Here is an 18,712-nt window from a genome sequence, read left to right as displayed (position 1 = left end):
CATAAAGCTAAACTGTATTTTTCACATGAAATTCAATAATACCCACTTTTAGTAGTCTGATTAAAAAGTAGTTCATTACTAAGCAAGAGTTCTAGAACCTTGAGTTTCAACATGTGTCAACTTCATATTTACACAACTAAGTTGCTAAAAGTCAAGTGTTTTTCTAATGAGCTGATTATGTATCTCTAGGGAGAGCCGCCGCAAAGGAGAAAGCAATGGGAGAACTGGGAAAGAGAACTCCAGGATCAGAAGTATGCACAAATCGTTTTTCTCCTTTCTCCCTGTGCATCAAACACAGATAAACTCCTTGAGGCTGAAACTGTCAGGTTAAAAGCCAGAGTCCAAAAAGCAGCAGGCAACATTCAACAGCTTCAGAAAAATCTGTTAGATGCAAAGTCAGCTAAGAATGCAAAGTACATATATACTAGCATATTGACTCTATCAAGAAATGAAGAAAAATGGTAAATAAAATTTACTTAACTTCTTTCTCATCCTTTTTAAGAGTTGTAAAATGGAATAGAAAAAATAATTGATTTTTAAAACTCTTAAAAAGGATGAGAAAGAAGTTAAGTGAATATGAAAACGGGGAGTTTAGTTTTCATGGAAAGCAAAACACCTATCAGACCGAAATTGTCAGATTAATGTGCTAAAATATAAGAAACAAGCAGAACAATAAGGAACAATGATTCTTCCGTAAAAAAAAATCATATAGACCTAGATCTCAAGATGTAGAATTTGAGCTCTCCTGAATAAAAAATTCCCCATGAAGACTCTACTAAAGCAGAATTGGTGAAATATAAGCAATTCTATGTAAAATAATTCAAAGCTAGAAAATAATTCTCAGATATTTAAGTGTAATCAAGAGGCTGGCAGAGACCAGTACCAAACTCTTCATGTGACCCAGAGTCACATAATATTCAAAATGTCCCAGACGCAATCCAAAATTACTTGACATTTGAAAAGCCAGGAAAATCTCAATATCTTATGAGGAAAAAGAAAATTAACAGATATCAATCTTGAGATGACAAAGATGTTGGAATGATCAGACAAAAGCTTTAAGGTAACCATCATAACCATGTTCCAATAAATGAGAGTGAATCCCTTTGAAACAAATGGAAAAATAGAAAGTCTCAGCAGAGAAATGGCAAATATAAAAAGGAACCAAATGGAAATCTTAGGAGGAAAAAATACACTACAATAACTAAAAATTTTTAAATTCTCTGAATGGACTCAATAAGCAGAGTAGAGATGACAGAGAAAAGAGTCACTGAATTTTGAAGATAGAGGAATAGAAATTATCCAATTTGAACAATCCAGAGAGAATAGAGATTGAAGAAAAAAATGAACACATTCTCAAGGGACTGTGTGACAATATGAAAAAGACCTAATATTCATGTCTTCAGAGTCCCAGAAGGAGAAGAAAAAGAGTGGTACAGAAAAAATATTTGAAGGAATAATGGTTGAAAACTCTCCAAATTAGGCAAAAGACGTAAACTTATAGATTCAAGAAACTGAGTGAATCCCAAATAAGATAAACTCAAAGAATTCCACACCAGACATATCATAATCAAACTGCTGTAAGTGATAAAGGAAATTAAGAGATATTTAGAACTGAATGGCAGTATACATCAAGTACATGTGACTCAGCTAAAACAGATTTTAGTTTATAGCTGTTGTTGACTCTGGGTCTTATTTAAATTCTATGTAGAATGTTTTTTTTTTTTTAAATCAGGCAATCAACTGCTGTGTGCATTCTGTTCAGGATTTTTACTTCCATTCAGAGGAGAGGTAGGGCAAAGTGTGCTTACTCCACCTCGACCAGAATTAAAACCTTAATTAATTTTATTACATCAAAATTAAAATTCTACTCAGTAGAAGACACCACATAGAATAAGCTAATAGGTAGTTGACAATATGGGATGAGGTATTTTTAATCTCTAAAACCAATAAGCAGATTAGTATAATGTACATTAGTAGAATGTACAAAGCAATTCTGCTCCTGAGTATATGTCCCAGGAAATTTTTCAAACAGGATGGAAGAGAGTAAGGGGGAGAAAAATGAATATTGATTTCTACCCCAACCCTCAATATTTTTTGTGTTTTTATAAATCTGTAACTGATCAATGAATATTTGTTAATAATTATAAACTATGATCTGTGTGCAAGCGAATATATCTATTTAATAATTGCAGTGTCAATTTTGAGAAATATCAAGAAATAAGGGCTTATTATAAGAACAGCTATTGGAGGTCTTGAATCCTTCTCTTGAGTTTCTAAACATTCTGAATTCATATACTTACACACATAGTATATTTACATAAACACAGGACTTGGTCCTCTAATAGAAGTACAGCAACCTATTGCATAAGAAATCCTTAGGAAATTAATATAGACGGTGCTTCGTGCCAAATTATTGCACAATAGCATTTTTATTTTTTATATACCATAGTATTTATTAGAAGAGAAAAGAAGAAAGTTATTCTGTTTCAAGGCTTGATCAAGGATTCTGAGGATGCTAAATAGATGATTGCTCAGTGACTGACTTTGCAAAAACAAAAGAGCTAAGTTTAATAGGGACTCACTAAGTGCCACACACAGTTTAAGCACTTTATATGTACAGTTGACCCTTGAACAATGTGGGGTTAGGGGTACTGATCCTCTGCACAGTTGAAAATCAGCATATAACACTTTACAGTTCACCCCTCTGTATCCAAGGTTCCATATCCAAGGATTGTGTAGGACGGTAGTATGTATCTATTGAAGAAAATCTGCATAAAAGTAGACCCTCAGAGTCCAAACCTGTGTTGTTCAAGGGTCAACTGTACATGACTTAGCCCTTTACATATCATCCCTGTGGGATATGTACCATTGTGAGCTCCATCCTACCCATGAGGAGTGAAGCCTCGGAAGGTTAAATAGTCCAAGGTAGAGTCCAGATTTGAAGTCAGCCAGTGTGGCTACAGAGCCTTCATGTTTTTACCTACTATGCAGAGAAGAATAAAACAACTCCCTTTTTCTACTTTCTGCCAAGAAATGCTTCTTCTTAGAGAAAAATATAAGGTTCACCTTCTTGGTTGTTTTTTTTCCCTTCTATTTTGCTAATGATATACAATTAAATGCAATACATTCTCATTTCATAAGGATGCCAAGGTGGTCAGCTCTAATTCTGTTTATTAAACAGATCGGTTTCTCCAAAAGTTCATCCCACTACTTGCCATGCACTATGGTTAGAAAATCTGCTTTTAAGTTTTCATTAGCTAAATATCAGTAGAGGCTATAAATAGATGTAAACTCAGATTGAAATCCACCCTGGTGGGTATGAGCTTAGCAGATCTGGACTGAGGGCTAAGCATTTTCACTCTTTTCCTTTGGATTATTCAAGGTGAATGCAATTAAATTTACATAAATCTTACTCTGTGCCAGCACTGTAAAAATGTTCTATTGATCTGTATTTTTTTTTTTACATGTGCAAGCAATAGGCAGTCTTTTTTCCCCCAGCTTTAGGGGATTCTTAAGTAGGTCACAATAAACTTTTCCTTAAAGAACATTTTGGTTAAATATCTGCTTGGGTTTTCTCCTGTAAAATGCATGACTACATGGAACTATCCACTAATGAAGAGCTATACTAAAGATAGAGAAACCAAAGTACTGAATCTCATTATCAGAGATCATCACCAGTCTGTTTTCTGTCCCTCAGGTGTTAAAAGGCCTGTTGTTTACTATAACCTTGAAAAGTAGTCATATTTATGTAAGTGTGATGTCCCAAGATAACTGCATCCTTCTTATGACCTGCAGCTTCTCATAATTAGGCCTAAAACTTTACACCTCAGAGGTGTCACAAACCTCTGTACATGATAACATTCTTTAGCCCTCTAATTAGTGTTTCTCGTAGCCTGCCTTTTGTTTACACTTTTGACTCAGATGTTTAATTATGAAGATGACAGTACTAGAAAACTATGGGATAGCAGACCCAACTCCACCACCCCCACTTTATTTGGAAATAACTCCTCCCCTTCACACATGGAACACACAGAAGCTGCCATGTTTTTAAACCTCTTGGCTATGGTGGATGTTTTTTAGCAGTCAATCGTTTATTCAAGTTAGGCATCAGAGACCTTCCCAGGATTTTTTAATTTGGTGCAAGACAGTGTGTGAGTTAGCCTTTGTGTGGTGGTGGGAGAAGTAAAAAGTGAATTTAAGACAGTGGGTGACTTGGCTGTCCCACAGAAGACATGGTATTCAGTGAGAGAAAATGAAGCTGATCCACAAACATCAGAGGAGACAGAGACAAAGTTCTATGGCACTCAAGTCCCAAGTTCCAGCTATGCCTAAGTCCAACTTCGTTCTTAGCATTCCTACTTTCCTAGGTTGTGGTTTCTAACTTTTGCTGATTTTGCTCACCATTGTACATCTAAAATTGAACACAGAGCCCAGCAAATAGAATATGCCAGATTTAACAGGTAAAATAGATAGATCTACATTTGTATCTATATTTATGTCCGTATCTATACATATCTGCTGAATGAATGTTGAATAACATGAGTTGCCCTCTAATTCCAATATTGCCCTGTAATTCCAATAAATTCCCCTTTTAACCTAAGTTGGACTTCTGCCACTTTTAACAGAGTTCTGACCGCCACAATAACCTAAAACAGCTACTGCATACGTTACTTAGAAATCTCTTTTATTTTTCTAAACTGGAAGAAAACAATGAGGCTATCAGAGTGGTCTAGAAAAATTGGGGCATTATATGCCAAATGTAAAATGAATGTTGAATCTGAGAGCATGTGGATAGCTATCCACTGGCAGTGCCTCTCCCTCAATACTTCCAGTTACAAGGGCCACGTTAGGAACTTCACTTAGTGCCCTGAGACAAGAAGGCAGAGACCCCTCCTCCCAGAAGCTAGGAATTTATGGTGCTCAGGGTAACAACGGAAGTGTATCAACCCCTTAAAACATAGCTTGTTATTACATGGATTTAGAACAAATCATGATCCTCTAAGCCTGTATGATACAAGCCAGGCTACCTAAACCAATTTTTTTTTCTTTTGGTGACAAAAAAAGTTAATCAAATTTAGTTTAAAAGACCTTTGTATGTCATTGTTCAGTGAGAGAAGGTATGAGAGTAAGTACAGTGGGAAAAGGCCCCTCCCCAGTAACCCATTGCACAGCATGGTACACCACAGGTCTTGAGGGTGAATACTCTCCAAGTAGGCGTTCACTTTTTCTTTGCACATTTTGCAATGTTTTCCTGGGGGCTGTTTCCCCCATGTCATGACCTGACTTTCAGGGCCCCAATGCACCTTAATTTTCCCCATGCCTATAATGCCCTGACTCAGAGCTCTTAGAATCCTATGCTCCCCTCCTCCTTCTAATGCCTAGATACTTAAAGTGTGTAATAGAATCATACTTTGAGTTATGCAGCTTAGGAAACTCCTTTTTCAATTTATACATGTTCCATTTTTTCCTGCCTCTACCGTAGCTTCTACTGTTCCCTCCAACTGCAATATCTCTATCACCATGTGCACTATTCCTTCACCGACTGTCATCTGGCATCTTGACTTCTCCCCACAACCGAATAAAACCTTTCCCCTCATTAAATCTCTTTGACAATTTGCTCAAACTCAATTATGACACTTAGCATGCATACTTTGCAGTATCTTTATTTACGTAAATGTCATATGTCCTGGTGAGAATCAGCCTCTCAAGGATAGGAACTATGCCTTACTCATCTTTGCATCTATTACAGGGCCCAACATACCACTACACAGAACCAGAGTTCAATAAATGATTTGAATTTGATTTTAATCATTTATTTATATTGAGACATCTGTATATTCAATTGAAATGAGAAAAGTTATAGTTTATAACTAACTGGATTTGAATTTAGAAGAAAATCTCACAAAATACCTTCTTCATTATTACATACATGAGATAAACAGAACTCAGTTCAAAGACATTAGTAGAGAAAAAGCATTTTAAAAAGCCAATTGAGGGCTTCCCTGGTGGCGCAGTGGTTAAGAATCCGCCTGCCAATGCAGGGGACATGAGTTCGAGCCCTGGTCCGGGAAGATCCCACATGCTGTGGAGCAACTAGGCCCACACGCCACAACTACTGAGCCTGCGTGCCACAACTACTGAAGCCTGCACGCCTCGAGACCGTGCTCCGCAACAAGAGAAGCCACCGCAATGAGAAGCCCGTGCACTGCAATGAAGAGTAGTCCCTGCTCGCCGCAACTAGAGAAAGCCACACACAGCAACAAAGAACCAAAGCAGCCAAAAATAAATAAATACAATAAATAAATATTTTTTTTAAAAGCCAATTGAAACGTAAAATAAGTTTTGGACAGCAAGTTAAAAACGTAAAACAACAATCTCACCTGAAAAGGGATTCATTCAAACTTTTAGGCTTTTTGCCTCTCCAAAAGGCAGGGCCATTATTCTCTTCTTTGACTTAAAAAAAAAAAAAAGTTAGTTGGTCATTAATTACATGATTTGATTGAGTTTATGAAGAAGATAGAGTTACTGTACTGAATTGATGACTCTATAAATCCTCACAAAAACTTGCAAATTCAAAATTATAAACTGGGCAACATGATGGGCAAAAAGAACTTTGGCTCTGATGTTAAAACATATGCTCAAATTCAGGATTTTCTTTTTTTTTAAATAAATGTTTGACTTTATTTTGATTTTTTAAAAATAAATTTATTTATTTATTATTTATGTTTGGCTGCGTTGGGTCTTCGTTGCTGTGCGCGGGCTTTCTCTAGTTGCAGCGAGCGGGGGCTACTCCTCATTGTAGTGCACAGGCTTCTCAATGCAGTGGCTTCTCTTGTTGCAGAGCACGGGCTCTAGGTGCATGGGCTTCAGTAGTTGTGGCATGCGGGCTCAGTAGTTGTGGCTTGCGGGCTCTAGAGCGCAGGCTCAGTAGTTGTGGCACACGGGCTTACTTGCTCTGCGGCATGTGGGATCTTCCCAGACTGGGCATCAAACCCATGTCCCTTGCATTGGCAGGTGGATTCTTAACCACTGCGCCACCAGGGAAGTCCAGGACTTCTTTATTAAGAAGCTGATATTACCTACGATCAGCCTGTACCTAGGTTTAAGTCATCTCTTAAACCTGATTTCATCCAGGTTCAACAATCAAACTTGAACTTTCTCTTTTTCTGTGTGAGGTCACTAAAATGTTGTGACAAAATAACTGTAGTGTCAATGTCCCTGCCTCTCTTTATGTTAGCTTTAAATTTTAATTTGTAACAATGGGGTGGAGAAACTTAGGATCATCTGTTCTCCACTGAGAAATGAAGTATGGCTAGATTTCTGTTTCATCACTTGGTGGGATGTCTGGTCTCCTGGATGCCAATGACCAGAACCTGGCAGGGCTATAATGGCAATAATGACAAGAGAGCCTGAATACAGATAATAGAGTGATCTGCCCCTGTGTTCTCATGTGCATGCAGCAGTCTTCACGCCTCTTCAGTAGCTTAGATAGGAAGTCCTTAAGCCGTTCAGCACAATGTGTGTCTGATGGCATGCTCAGTGGTGCTGGTCAGCTAAGGAACACTTTTAGAAGCAACACTCCAAAAAGAATGCGCCTGCTATCTCAACTGTAGAAGGTCTGATTATGTTTGTCAAATCCTATTCCTGTGGGGAAGACCAAGCTTCGGTATTGATAAAAGTTATCCACTAAACCTGACTCATCAGTGCCTCGTTGTTTTAGTTTTACCCCACATCATTGGTTTCTGAAAATGTCTAGGTTTTAGGTTTAAAATAAAAATTATAGACATACACACACACATACATACACGTACACATATATAAAACTTTGATTCAGTTTATGTTTCATTAAATTATTATGTCTCATTCTGATTTGGGGATTAGTCTACTGCACTTTATGCCAGTGTTTCAAAATATGCCACTAAAGCCTTTAAGGTCTTTTCCATGATTCTAGAGCTGCAGTGATCAAGTTGGTAGCCATGAGCCACCTGTGGCTATTAACATTAAAAACTAAATTAAATTAAAATTCAGTTAGTAGCACTAGTCATCTCAAGTGCTCAGTGGCCACATGGCTACTGTTTAGACATAATTAGACTAGATATAGAACAATTCCATCATTGCAGAAAGTTCTATTGAATAGTCCTGTTCTAGAAGGTACCTGAAACTAAGGGGCTAATAACCCAATTCATTCCAGAGCTTTTACTGCTGATACAGTTCACCACTGTCACTCTGCTCCCATCAACACTGTTCATTTAGAGTTTACTAACCATTCCCTTCATCTAAACATAAAAGGTACAATTCAAAGGACATATATCAAAGTGCTAACTGTGGTCCATATAAGTGCACATGTGTACTATAGAGAAAAGCCTCTTTTTCACTGTGTCTCCAGAAAAGTTGGGCCTAATTAGAAATCCTGCTTAAAAGTGTGGTGATTAAACTCAGTATTTTTATTATAAATGATTTGCAATTTTGAGCTTCCTTTGTTAAGATGATCTAGTTGATTGGAGTGTGAGCACCTTTGCCATATGACATAAATATTCCCTAGGCTTTCACCCAGGAGGTTTGGAGTCGGTTCTAATAATTATCTTTATTTAAATACTCAGTAATTAATGTGAGCGGCTTCTCTAGGCATGACATCATCATTATTAACATGAAGGACTCTAGTAATGACTATTGTCAAATAGACGTTCAGACAGGTTTGAGCCTATCTCTTGCTTCAGAATTACATATTACAGAATGTCCAGGAGGTGAACCACTGGGATCCTATGCACAGAGCAATACCTAACCCAGGGAACAAGCAGCTTGGAGATGAACAGGAATCAGATCACATCACTGTTGACTTGCTGGAAAGGGGGAATATGTTTTATCCTCTAACGTGTGCCATGTATGACTCCTTGGGACAGTGGTAGTTTCCTGTTTTCAAAAATCCCTGCACCATTCGACCCCTGGGCCAGGAAGATCCCACATGCCACAGAGCCCTAAGCCCATGCACCACAACTACTGAGCCTGCACTCTAGAGCCCTCCAGCCACAACTACTGAGCCCACATGCTGCATCTACTGAAGCTCACGCACCTAGAGCCCGTGCTCCGCAACAAGAGAAGCCACCGCAATGAGAAGCTCGCGCACCGCCACGAAGAGTAGCCCCCACTCGCCTCAACTAGAGAAAGCCCGCACGCAGCAACGAAGACCCAACGCAGCCAAAAAAAAAAAAAAAAAAAAATCCCTGTGCCAAAGTGTCAGATGGTACCTTTGGAGGTGAAAGTAAAGAGGTGGGAGCCTACATTGTTCTCAGTGGTGAAAAACTGAAACCATTTCCACTAAGATCAGGAACAAGACAAGGTTGCCCACTCTCACCACTATTATTCAACATAGTTTTGGAAGTGTTAGCCACAGCAATCAGAGAAGAAAAAGAAATAAAAGGAATCCAAATTGGAAAAGAAGAAGTAAAACTGTCACTGTTGGCAGATGACAAGATACTATACATAGAGAATCCTAAAGGTGCTACCAGAAAACTACTAGAGCTAATCAATGAATTTGGTAAAGTCGCAGGATACAAAATTAATGCACAGAAATCACTTGCATTCCTATACACTAATGATGAAAAATCTGAAAGTGAAATTAAGGAAACACTCCCATTTACCATTGCAACAAAAAGAGTAAAATACCTAGGAATAAACCTACCTAAGGAGACAAAAGACCTGTATGCAGAAAACTGTAAGACACTGCTGAAACAAATTAAAGATGACACAAACAGATGGAGAGATATACCATGTTCTTGGATGGGAAGAATCAGCATTGTGAAAATGCCTATACTACCCAAAGCAATCTACAGATTCAATGCAATCCCTATCAAACTACCAATGGCATTTTTCACAGAACTAGAACAAAAAATTTCACAATTTGTATGGAGACACAAAAGACCCCGAATAGCCAAAGCAATCTTGAGAAAGAAAAACGGAGCTGGAGGAATCAGGCTCCCTGACTTCAGACTATAGTACAAAGTTTCAGTAATCAAGAAAGTATGGTACTGGCACAAAAACAGAAATATAGATCAATGGAACAGGATAGAAAGCCCAGAGATAAACCCACGCACATATGGTCACCTTATCTTTGATAAAGGAGGCAAGCATATACAATGGAGAAAAGACAGCCTCTTCAATAAGTGGTGCTGGGAGAACTGGACAGCTTCATGTAAAAGAATGAAATTAGAACACTCCCTAACACCATACACAAAAATAAACTCAAAATGGATTAAAGACCTAAATGTAAGGCCAGACACTATCAAACTCTTAGAGGAAAACATAGGCAGAACACTCTTTGACATAAATCACAGCAAGATCCTTTTTGACCCAGCTCCTAGAGAAATGGAAATAAAAACAAAAATAAATAAATGGGACCTAATGAAAATTAAAAGCTTTTGCACAGCAAAGGAAACCGTAAACAAGATGAAAAGACAACCCTCAGAATGGGAGAAAATATTTGCAAACCAAGCAACTGACAAAGGATTAATCTCCAAAATATACAAACAGCTCATGCAGCTCAATTATCAAAAAAACAAACAACCCAATCCAAAAATGGGCAGAAGACCTAAATAGACATTTCTCCAAAGAAGATATAGAGATTGCGAACAAACACATGAAAGGATGCTCAACATCACTAATCATTAGAGAAATGCAAATCAAAACTACAATGAGGTATCACCTCACACCAGTCAGAATGGCCATCATCAAAAAATCTACAAACAGTAAATGCTGGAGAGGGTGTGGAGGAAAGGGAACCCTCTTGCACTGTTGGTGGGAATGTAAATTGATACAGCCACTATGGAGAACAGTATGGAGGTTCCTTAAAAAACTAAAAATAGAACTACCATACGACCCAGCAATCCCACTACTGGGCATATACCCTGAGGAAACCATAATTCAAAAAGAGTCATGTACCCCAATGTTCACTGCAGCTCTATTTACAATAGCCAGGACATGGAAGCAACCTAAGTGTCCATCGACACTTAGGTTGAATGAATGGATAAAGAAGATGTGGCACATGTATACAATGGAATATTACTCAGCCATAAAAAGGAACGAAATTGAGTTATTTGTAGTGAGGTGGATGGACCTAGAGTCTGTCATACAGAGTGAAGAAAGAAAGAGAAAAACAAATACCATATGCTAACACATATATATGGAATCTAAAAAAAAAAAAAAAGGTTCTGAAGAACCTAGGGGCAGGAGAGGAATAAAGACGCAGACATAGAGAATGGACTTGAGGACACGGGGAGGAGAAAGGGTAAGCTGGGACGAAGTGAGAGAGTGGCATGGACATATATACACTACCAAATGTAAAATAGATAGCTAGTGGGAAGCAGCCACGTAGCACAGGGAGATCAGCTCGGTGCTTTGTGTCCACCTAGAGGGGTAGGATAGGGAGGGTGGGAGGGAGATGCAAGAGGGAGGGGATATGGGGATGTACGTATATGTATAGCTGATTCACTTTGTTATACAGCAGAAACTAACACACCATTGTAAAGCAATTATACTCCAATAAAGATGTTAAAAAAAAAAAAGTAAAGAGGTGGGGAGAGGTGTTATTCTATGAATATGTGCGTGAACACAAGATGTTTTTTAAAAACTCTTCCCTGCTTTTAACATCATTTGCAAAGTTTCTAGGAATTTAAATTTCGTAAAACTCCTACCTATAATTGGCTTCTTTAATGCTTGTTTTCATCTTCTTATACATGTTGGGGGAAAAAAAAGCCAAGAATAATTATGCTTGTGGACAAGGATAAATATGCATTTAAGGCAACCAACACCAGTTAGATATCCTAATTAGTGTGACAAGAGACCTGGTGAGCAACCAAGGATTTAACAGGTTTGCCGATTAGAACAGCTTCTACAAACAGTTGCCACGCTGTAGAGTGTCAGTGTGGAAAGGTGCTTGTCCAGAACAGTGTACAAACACTAGACAGTTTTCTCACACTTTGTAGCTATTCAATACTCCAAGAGGCTGAGTCTGACTTGGAGTGAACTCTGGTGAAGAGTGAACGGGCTGGTATGGGCTGGTCTAGCCACACTGGCTAGATGCCAGAAGTGGAAGGGCCTATCTAGCAGCCACCTTGGACCTCATTCTTCCCTTCTCCTTCCATGCTAAGCGTGTGATCTTAACAGCTGCCTGCTTTCCTGCTGTGTGCCCAGCCCTGGCCACATGGTTTCACAACAACCCTGTGAAGCTAGTAATGGAGGACACTGTGGCTCACAAAGATTAAGTGACTTGCAGACCATCACACAGCCAGGAAAGGTGAGAGCCAGGATGCAAATCTGGGCTTAGCTGAGCCCCACGTCCATGCTCTTTTTCTCTGCTTTTCACCAACTCCCAATTATAGGGATGGATACCTTAAAGGGCTCCTTTATATACATATACATTTCATATACATATACATATATAAAATAAGACCACGAAAGTAAACAGTGTAATGCTGAACTGTATATCCTATTCTATTTTTATCCATTCATCCTTGAATTTTTAAAACTTCTCCACTAGAAATGTTTAGGTAGGGCCGAAAGTGTGAAACATAAAAGCAGGGCCGCTCTGGTTGAGCCGGGTGAGTGCCGGGAGCCCTGACTTCTCATCTTCCCTTTCTCTCTATACCCTCTAGATCTCTTTGGGCACAATAGGAAAATCACACACTGAGCTCCCTAAAAACAAAATCTAAAGGTGACTTTTCATCTTTTTATCTAGGTGTGAATCACATTCTTAGGAACATATTTCCAGCCAATATTTTTGAATGAAGAGTGAATGCTGTTAATAACCGTAATAAAACCACAATTATCAGGGCAGGACTTGTGGTTCCCTTTGTAGTGGGAGGCCCAAGTTTCACAGAGATGACTATCAGGAGTTTTCCTAAAGCCAGGTGTTCACAATCTTTCCAGTTACCCCCTGCACTTCTTCACGAGGGTTTTCATTAAAATCTCTGGTTGTTAATAAGGTTATTAAAATCAAACAAGCACTGGGACTTCCCTGGTGGTCCAGTGGTAAAGAATCTGCCTTTCAACGCCGGGGACATGGGTTCGAGTCCTGGTCAGGGAACTAAGATCCCGCATGCCGTGGAGCAACTAAACCCGCATGCCACAACTACTGAGCTCGCGAGCCTCAACTAGAGAGTCCGTGTGCTGCAAACTACAGAGCCCACGTGCTCTGGAGCCCGTGCCACAACTAGAGAGAGAAAATCCTGCACGCCACAACTAGAGAGAAGCCCATGGGCTGCAACAAAGAGCCTCCGTGCCACAATGAAGACCCGACGCAGCCAAAAATAAATAAATAAATAAATAAATAAATAAAATCAAACAAGCACTGACCTGGGCTTCCCTGGTGGCGCAGTGGTTAAGAATCCGCCTGCCAATGCAGGGAACACAGGTTCAAGCCCTGGTCCGGGAAGATCCCACATGCCATAGTGCAGCTAAGCCCATGCACCACAGCTACTGAGCCTGTGCTCTAGAGCCTGCATGCCACAACTACTGAAGCCCATGTGCCTAGACCCCATGCTCCACAACAAGAGAAGCCACCACAATGAGAAACCCTCACACCACAAGGAAGAGTAGCCCCCGCTCGCCACAGCTAGGGAAAGCCTGTGCGCAGCAACAAAGACCCAACACAGCCAAAAATAAAATAAATAAGTAAATAAATAAAAATTTTAAAAAGAAAAGCAGGGGGAGACAGAAGTTAAGAACAAAATAAATAAATAAATAAACAAATAAATAAATAAAACAAGCACTGACCAAATGGAATCCAGAGTCTAACTCATTCTTTTTTTTTTTACCAATATTAGTGAACACACTTTTCTTTCTTTCTTTCTTCTTTTCTTTCCCCTCCTTCCCTTCTTCTCTCCCTTTCTTCCTTCCCATCCTTGTCTTTCTTTCCTTCCTTTCTACATATCTTTACCCATGGCAAACTGTGCCCGGGCACTATGCTGCTGATAATGGATAGTCAGCTCATTCTCAATGAAAGAACATGATCTTCTCAACATCATTAATCATCAGGGAAATGCAAGTCAAAACCACAGTAAGCTATGACCTCACACCTGTTAGAATGACTATTATCGAAAGCTCAAAAGATAACAAGTGTTGGCAAGGATGTAAAGAAAAGGGAACCCTCGTGCACCCTTGATGGGAATGTAAATTAGTACATCAGTTCTGGAAAATGGTATGGAGGTTGCCCAAAAAATTAAAAATAAAAGCAATCCCACTTCTGGGTATATATCTGAAGGAAATAAAATCGCTATCTCAAAGAGATATCTGCAATCCCATGTTCATAGCAGAATTATTTATAGTACCCAAGAGGTGGAAACAACCTAAGTGTGCAGCAATAGATGAATGGGTAAAGAAAACGTAGTGTGTGTATGTACATATATATGTATGTGTATATATGCATACACACACAATGCAGTAGTATTCAGCCTTTAAAAAGACGGAAATTCTGCCATTTGCAACAACATGGATAAACCTGGAGGACGTTACGCTAAGTGAAATAAACCAGGCACAGAAAGACAAATACTGCATAATCTTGCTTGTGTGGAATCTAAAACAGGTGAACTCATAGTAACGGAGAGTAGAATGGTGGTTACCAGGGGCTGGGGGTGGGGGAAGGGAAAAAGGTAGATGTGGGTCAAAGGTTACAAATTTTCAGTTATAAATAAGTTCTGGAGACTGAAATGTATAGCATGGTGACTGTAGTTAATCACAATGTGCTATATACTTGAAATTTGCAAAGAGAGTAGATCTCAAGTGTTCTCAAAAAAAAAAGCAAACAAAAAAGTAACTGGTGATGGATATCTTTTTTTTTTTAATTCTTGGTTTTTTCGGCACGTACTTTATTTATTTATTTATTTATTTTTGGGTGTGTTGGGTCTTCGTTTCTGTGCGAGGGCTCTCTCTAGTTGCGGCAAGCGGGGGCCACTCTTCATCGTGGTGTGCGGGCCTCTCACTGTCGTGGCCTCTTGTTGCAGAGCACAGGCTCCAGACGCGCAGGCTCAGTAGTTGTGGCTCACGGGCCCATTTGCTCCGCGGCATGTGGGATCTTCCCAGACCAGGGCTCGAACCCGTGTCCCCTGCATTGGCAGGCAGATTCTCAACCACTGCGCCACCAGGGAAGCCCGGTGATGGATATCTTAATTAGCCTGACTGTGGTGATCATTTCACAATGTATACATATATCAAAACATCACACTGTACACCTTAAATACGGATTTTTATTTGTCAATCGTACTTCAGTAAAGCTGGGGGGGTGGGGAAGAACATTAATCTTTTTTGTCTCGTATAGAAATGTATCTCTTCTTGTGTCACTTTAAAAAATATATTACATACCTTTTTTGTTGTTAGCATTGGCATGAAGAAATGGAAATAAGAATTTCCTGACACCTTTTGATTTTTCACACTCTTTTTTTAAAACAGTTGAATAATAGATGATACGAATGTGTTGGTTGGTTTCTCTATCTGCTGAACTCAAAAATTCTGGGTAATCATCAATCTGAAAAACAAAAATTAATTGAGCTGATTGAAAACTGTCAATACAACTGCTTATCTATTCTGGGATAATAAATCCCCCAAAGCTTATGACAAGTTTAAACTGCATTCTTTCTTCTTATTTTTTTCCCTGGGAAATCTTTCCTCTTCTTGTTAGGTTTCCCAATTCCTCCTCTATTTGTTTTAGTCCTTACTGAAAATGTGCTCAGCAACAAAACCTAAGAAACGATTTACACTATGGGATTGCTAAATAAATAGTAACAGTGTTTTTATTTGTTAAAATATATCCCACCACTTCCATTTTTAAAATTAAAAAAAAATTTTAAAGGTCTTAAAAATGTTTAATTAATTGGGTGTAAGCTAGGATTTTTTCTATGCAGAAGACAATGTCCATTTGTAGAGAACAGTCTACAAAGATTCCATGTATACAAACATCGAGGTTTGAACTATTGGACGTTTCCTGCTCCTAAATAGCTTGTTCTTCTCTCCGAAGTGCTTGTTTTCTGTTCTTGACTAAAAAGGGAAAGGTCTCAATAAATATTTAGGACTTTTAGATCTTCTCTTTAACAACCTACTTCCCTTTTTATGACAGGTAGGCAGCAATAGCATCTGATTGAAAAGCTAAGAGTAAAGCCAGAGAATCACCTAACCCATACTTAAAACCATTAATTCAAGCATCAGGAGGGATTCCTCTGTGGACTTTTTGCAAGTACTTAGAATTTGGCTAAAAATGTTTCCTGTGATTGTCAGTTCCATCATTCTCTTTTCACAAATATAAGAAGGAGATTAATAATAATAATTAAAATTTTAAAATCTAATTCAGAGTAATCAAAAATAGGAAGATGGATTAATGGAAAGCTCTCAGAATCCACTCAAATTAAATTTTTAAAATTATTTTCAAATATGTAAAGTAATTCAAACCAGGCTAATGAAGCAAAGCCTAGTGGAGGACTTCAGAGGATGTGCTTTAGTTAATACAAAGTTTTATAGTTAGTAAAGGAATTCTCTTCTGCACAAAAGAGTCTTCAGAAATGCCTTAAGTTATTTAAAACCTGCAAAGATATGTTTATAAAGTCAGAATGTTACACATAGAGCAAAGTTTTCTGTTTTGTGTAACTGTATTCTGAATATTTTTCTCTTTTGTCAAGAAAAATTATGAAAGGCTTTGAAATAGGCAAAAGGATTATCTAGGTGTTCATCTTTCATCGTCTTTGAGCTGTTTTAAAACTGTAAGTTGTAGAAAACTGATAATGCAAATGATTCTTGTTCATACTGATACAAATTGTTTGTGTCCAATGGAATAGAACTGATTACTGCCTTTTGATAGAGAATAGCTATTGAATATCTGGACCAGTGTGAATTTGTTTCTAACTTGACTGATCCAAAACTATAAGCTCCCTCTGTATCTAGGTATCTGTAATTTAGAAAAGCTTTAACCCCTTGTTGTGTTAGTGGGTAATATTTTCCTATTTCCAGAGGGTATTAATAAATTAATAATTCTTAAAGCAGTTCTGTTCTGATGGCTTATAGAGATAAATAAGCACTTATGTAAGTAAAATGTTTCTGCAGTTCCCCCAAAATAAGGAAATTTAACATCTAATATTTTTAATGTGCTGTACCTAGGAAAACTATTTTTACAAAAACAAACTCAGAAGTCTTAAAAATATAAGTTTATGAAATTAAACATTTCATAAACTTTCATAAACATTTCATAAACATTGTTGGCAAACAAGACTAGCTTAATAATTTTGGCTTAATAAAAACAGCTATATCGTCTCAGATTTATCAGTATTACATAAAAAACTATATATTTTATTCTGCTGGGATTTATTTTTCTTAAGTTTATACAGATTTACTAATCAAATAAGCTAACATTAATCATACATAATGTTAAAAATTATGAAAAATGTAAATTTGTGTTCAAGAAAATGGAGTCATTCTGACAAATTTTTATTTAAACTTTATGTTTTATAATACCTCAAATTGAAGATAATTTTCAAGATCTTTAGGTAATTTAAAACCTTGGACTGAAATTAAACTGCGTGATTCAATGGATAATCATTAGATACCAAGACAATTTCTAAGTAAGAAAAAATACTAAAACATTGGCTGTTAAGCATAAGTTTAGGGAATTCCCTGGTGGCGCAGTGGTTAAGAATCTGCCTGCCAATGCAGGGGACACAGGTTCGAGCCCTGGTCCAGGAAGATCCCACATGCGGCGGAGCAACTAAGCCCGTGCGCCACAACTACTGAGTCTGTGCTCTAGAGCCCGTGAGCCACAACTACTGAGCCTGCGTGCCACAACTGCTGAAGCCCTCATGCCTAAAGCCCATGCTTCGCAACAAGAGAAGCCACCGCAATAAGCCTGTGCACTGCAACAAAGACCCAACGCAGCCAAAAATAAATAAATAAATAAATAAATTTTTTTAAAAAGCGTAAGTTTAAGCATATACACTTTTGCTTATTTTTATATTCTATAGAGAGGCTATATCTTTTGATTATGTTAATAAATGTGCTCATTTTACAAAGGTTCCATGCTTATGAGTGAGGTCCTTTACAAGCATGTTACTTTCTATATCTGTTTTTAAGTGTTTTATTGTCACCTTGACTAAATAGGTAACCCATGATCCTCTTTTAATCAAGCTTCCAAATCTCCTCTAATAACCTCTTGATTTTTGCTTTCCCTAAATCAGATCCTAATTGTAAATAAACATATAAAACTTTCAGGTTATCTTTTCCATCTGAAGTATCTTTGAGATTTCCCAGAAGGCCCCTGAAAAAAAAAATCACAAAGATTTGTTCTTTCACCTTATAAAAAGAGAAGAGCTTTAAATAATTAGGTTTATTTGATCTATTTACTACTTACTGTAAATTTCATGGGAAGAGTTGTCTAATCAGAAGAGATGCTTAGCCTTCCCTGGGTTAAATTTGTATCGGTAAAATGTTATAAATATTTCAGAAATTCTGTGCTTTATGGGAAGTTGCTAGAGATTTGTTAATGCCCTTACTGTTCATGATAGGTTTGTATTTTTCACAGTCTTGGTGGTGCTTGGCCTGATCATAGTAGGCAATAGCAATATATGTGTCATCAGTCATAATTTCAGATATTATGCAAAATGTTGACTTAGCCACAGTCTTGCTTTTGATTTGAATTTACCACCTTTTAGACTGTAAATTTTTGTTGGGGAGTTATGTCAGTCTT

General features: G+C 37.9%; 1 protein-coding gene across 7 annotated transcripts in view; it reads left to right on the top strand.

The window, feature by feature from the left end:
- XPOT (exportin for tRNA) overlaps nucleotides 1-18,712 on the top strand; it is a 154,642-nt gene that overhangs the window by 70,918 nt on the left and 65,012 nt on the right. For 3 of the 7 annotated variants that reach the window (XM_061204731.1, XM_061204732.1, XM_061204730.1), the window contains one exon: nucleotides 190-251. The exons of the other annotated variants lie outside the window; for them this stretch is intronic. In XM_061204731.1, the coding sequence (XP_061060714.1) occupies nucleotides 190-251 (62 nt within the window). The remainder of the gene's footprint in view (nucleotides 1-189; nucleotides 252-18,712) is intronic. 7 annotated transcript variants of the gene reach the window in all.

This window comes from Eubalaena glacialis, chromosome 11 (assembly GCF_028564815.1).
Source record: "Eubalaena glacialis isolate mEubGla1 chromosome 11, mEubGla1.1.hap2.+ XY, whole genome shotgun sequence".
Classification (NCBI taxonomy): Eukaryota; Metazoa; Chordata; class Mammalia; order Artiodactyla; family Balaenidae; genus Eubalaena; species Eubalaena glacialis.
The sequence above is the reverse complement of the archived record's forward strand: the minus strand, read 5'-3'. Positions and strand labels throughout refer to the sequence as shown.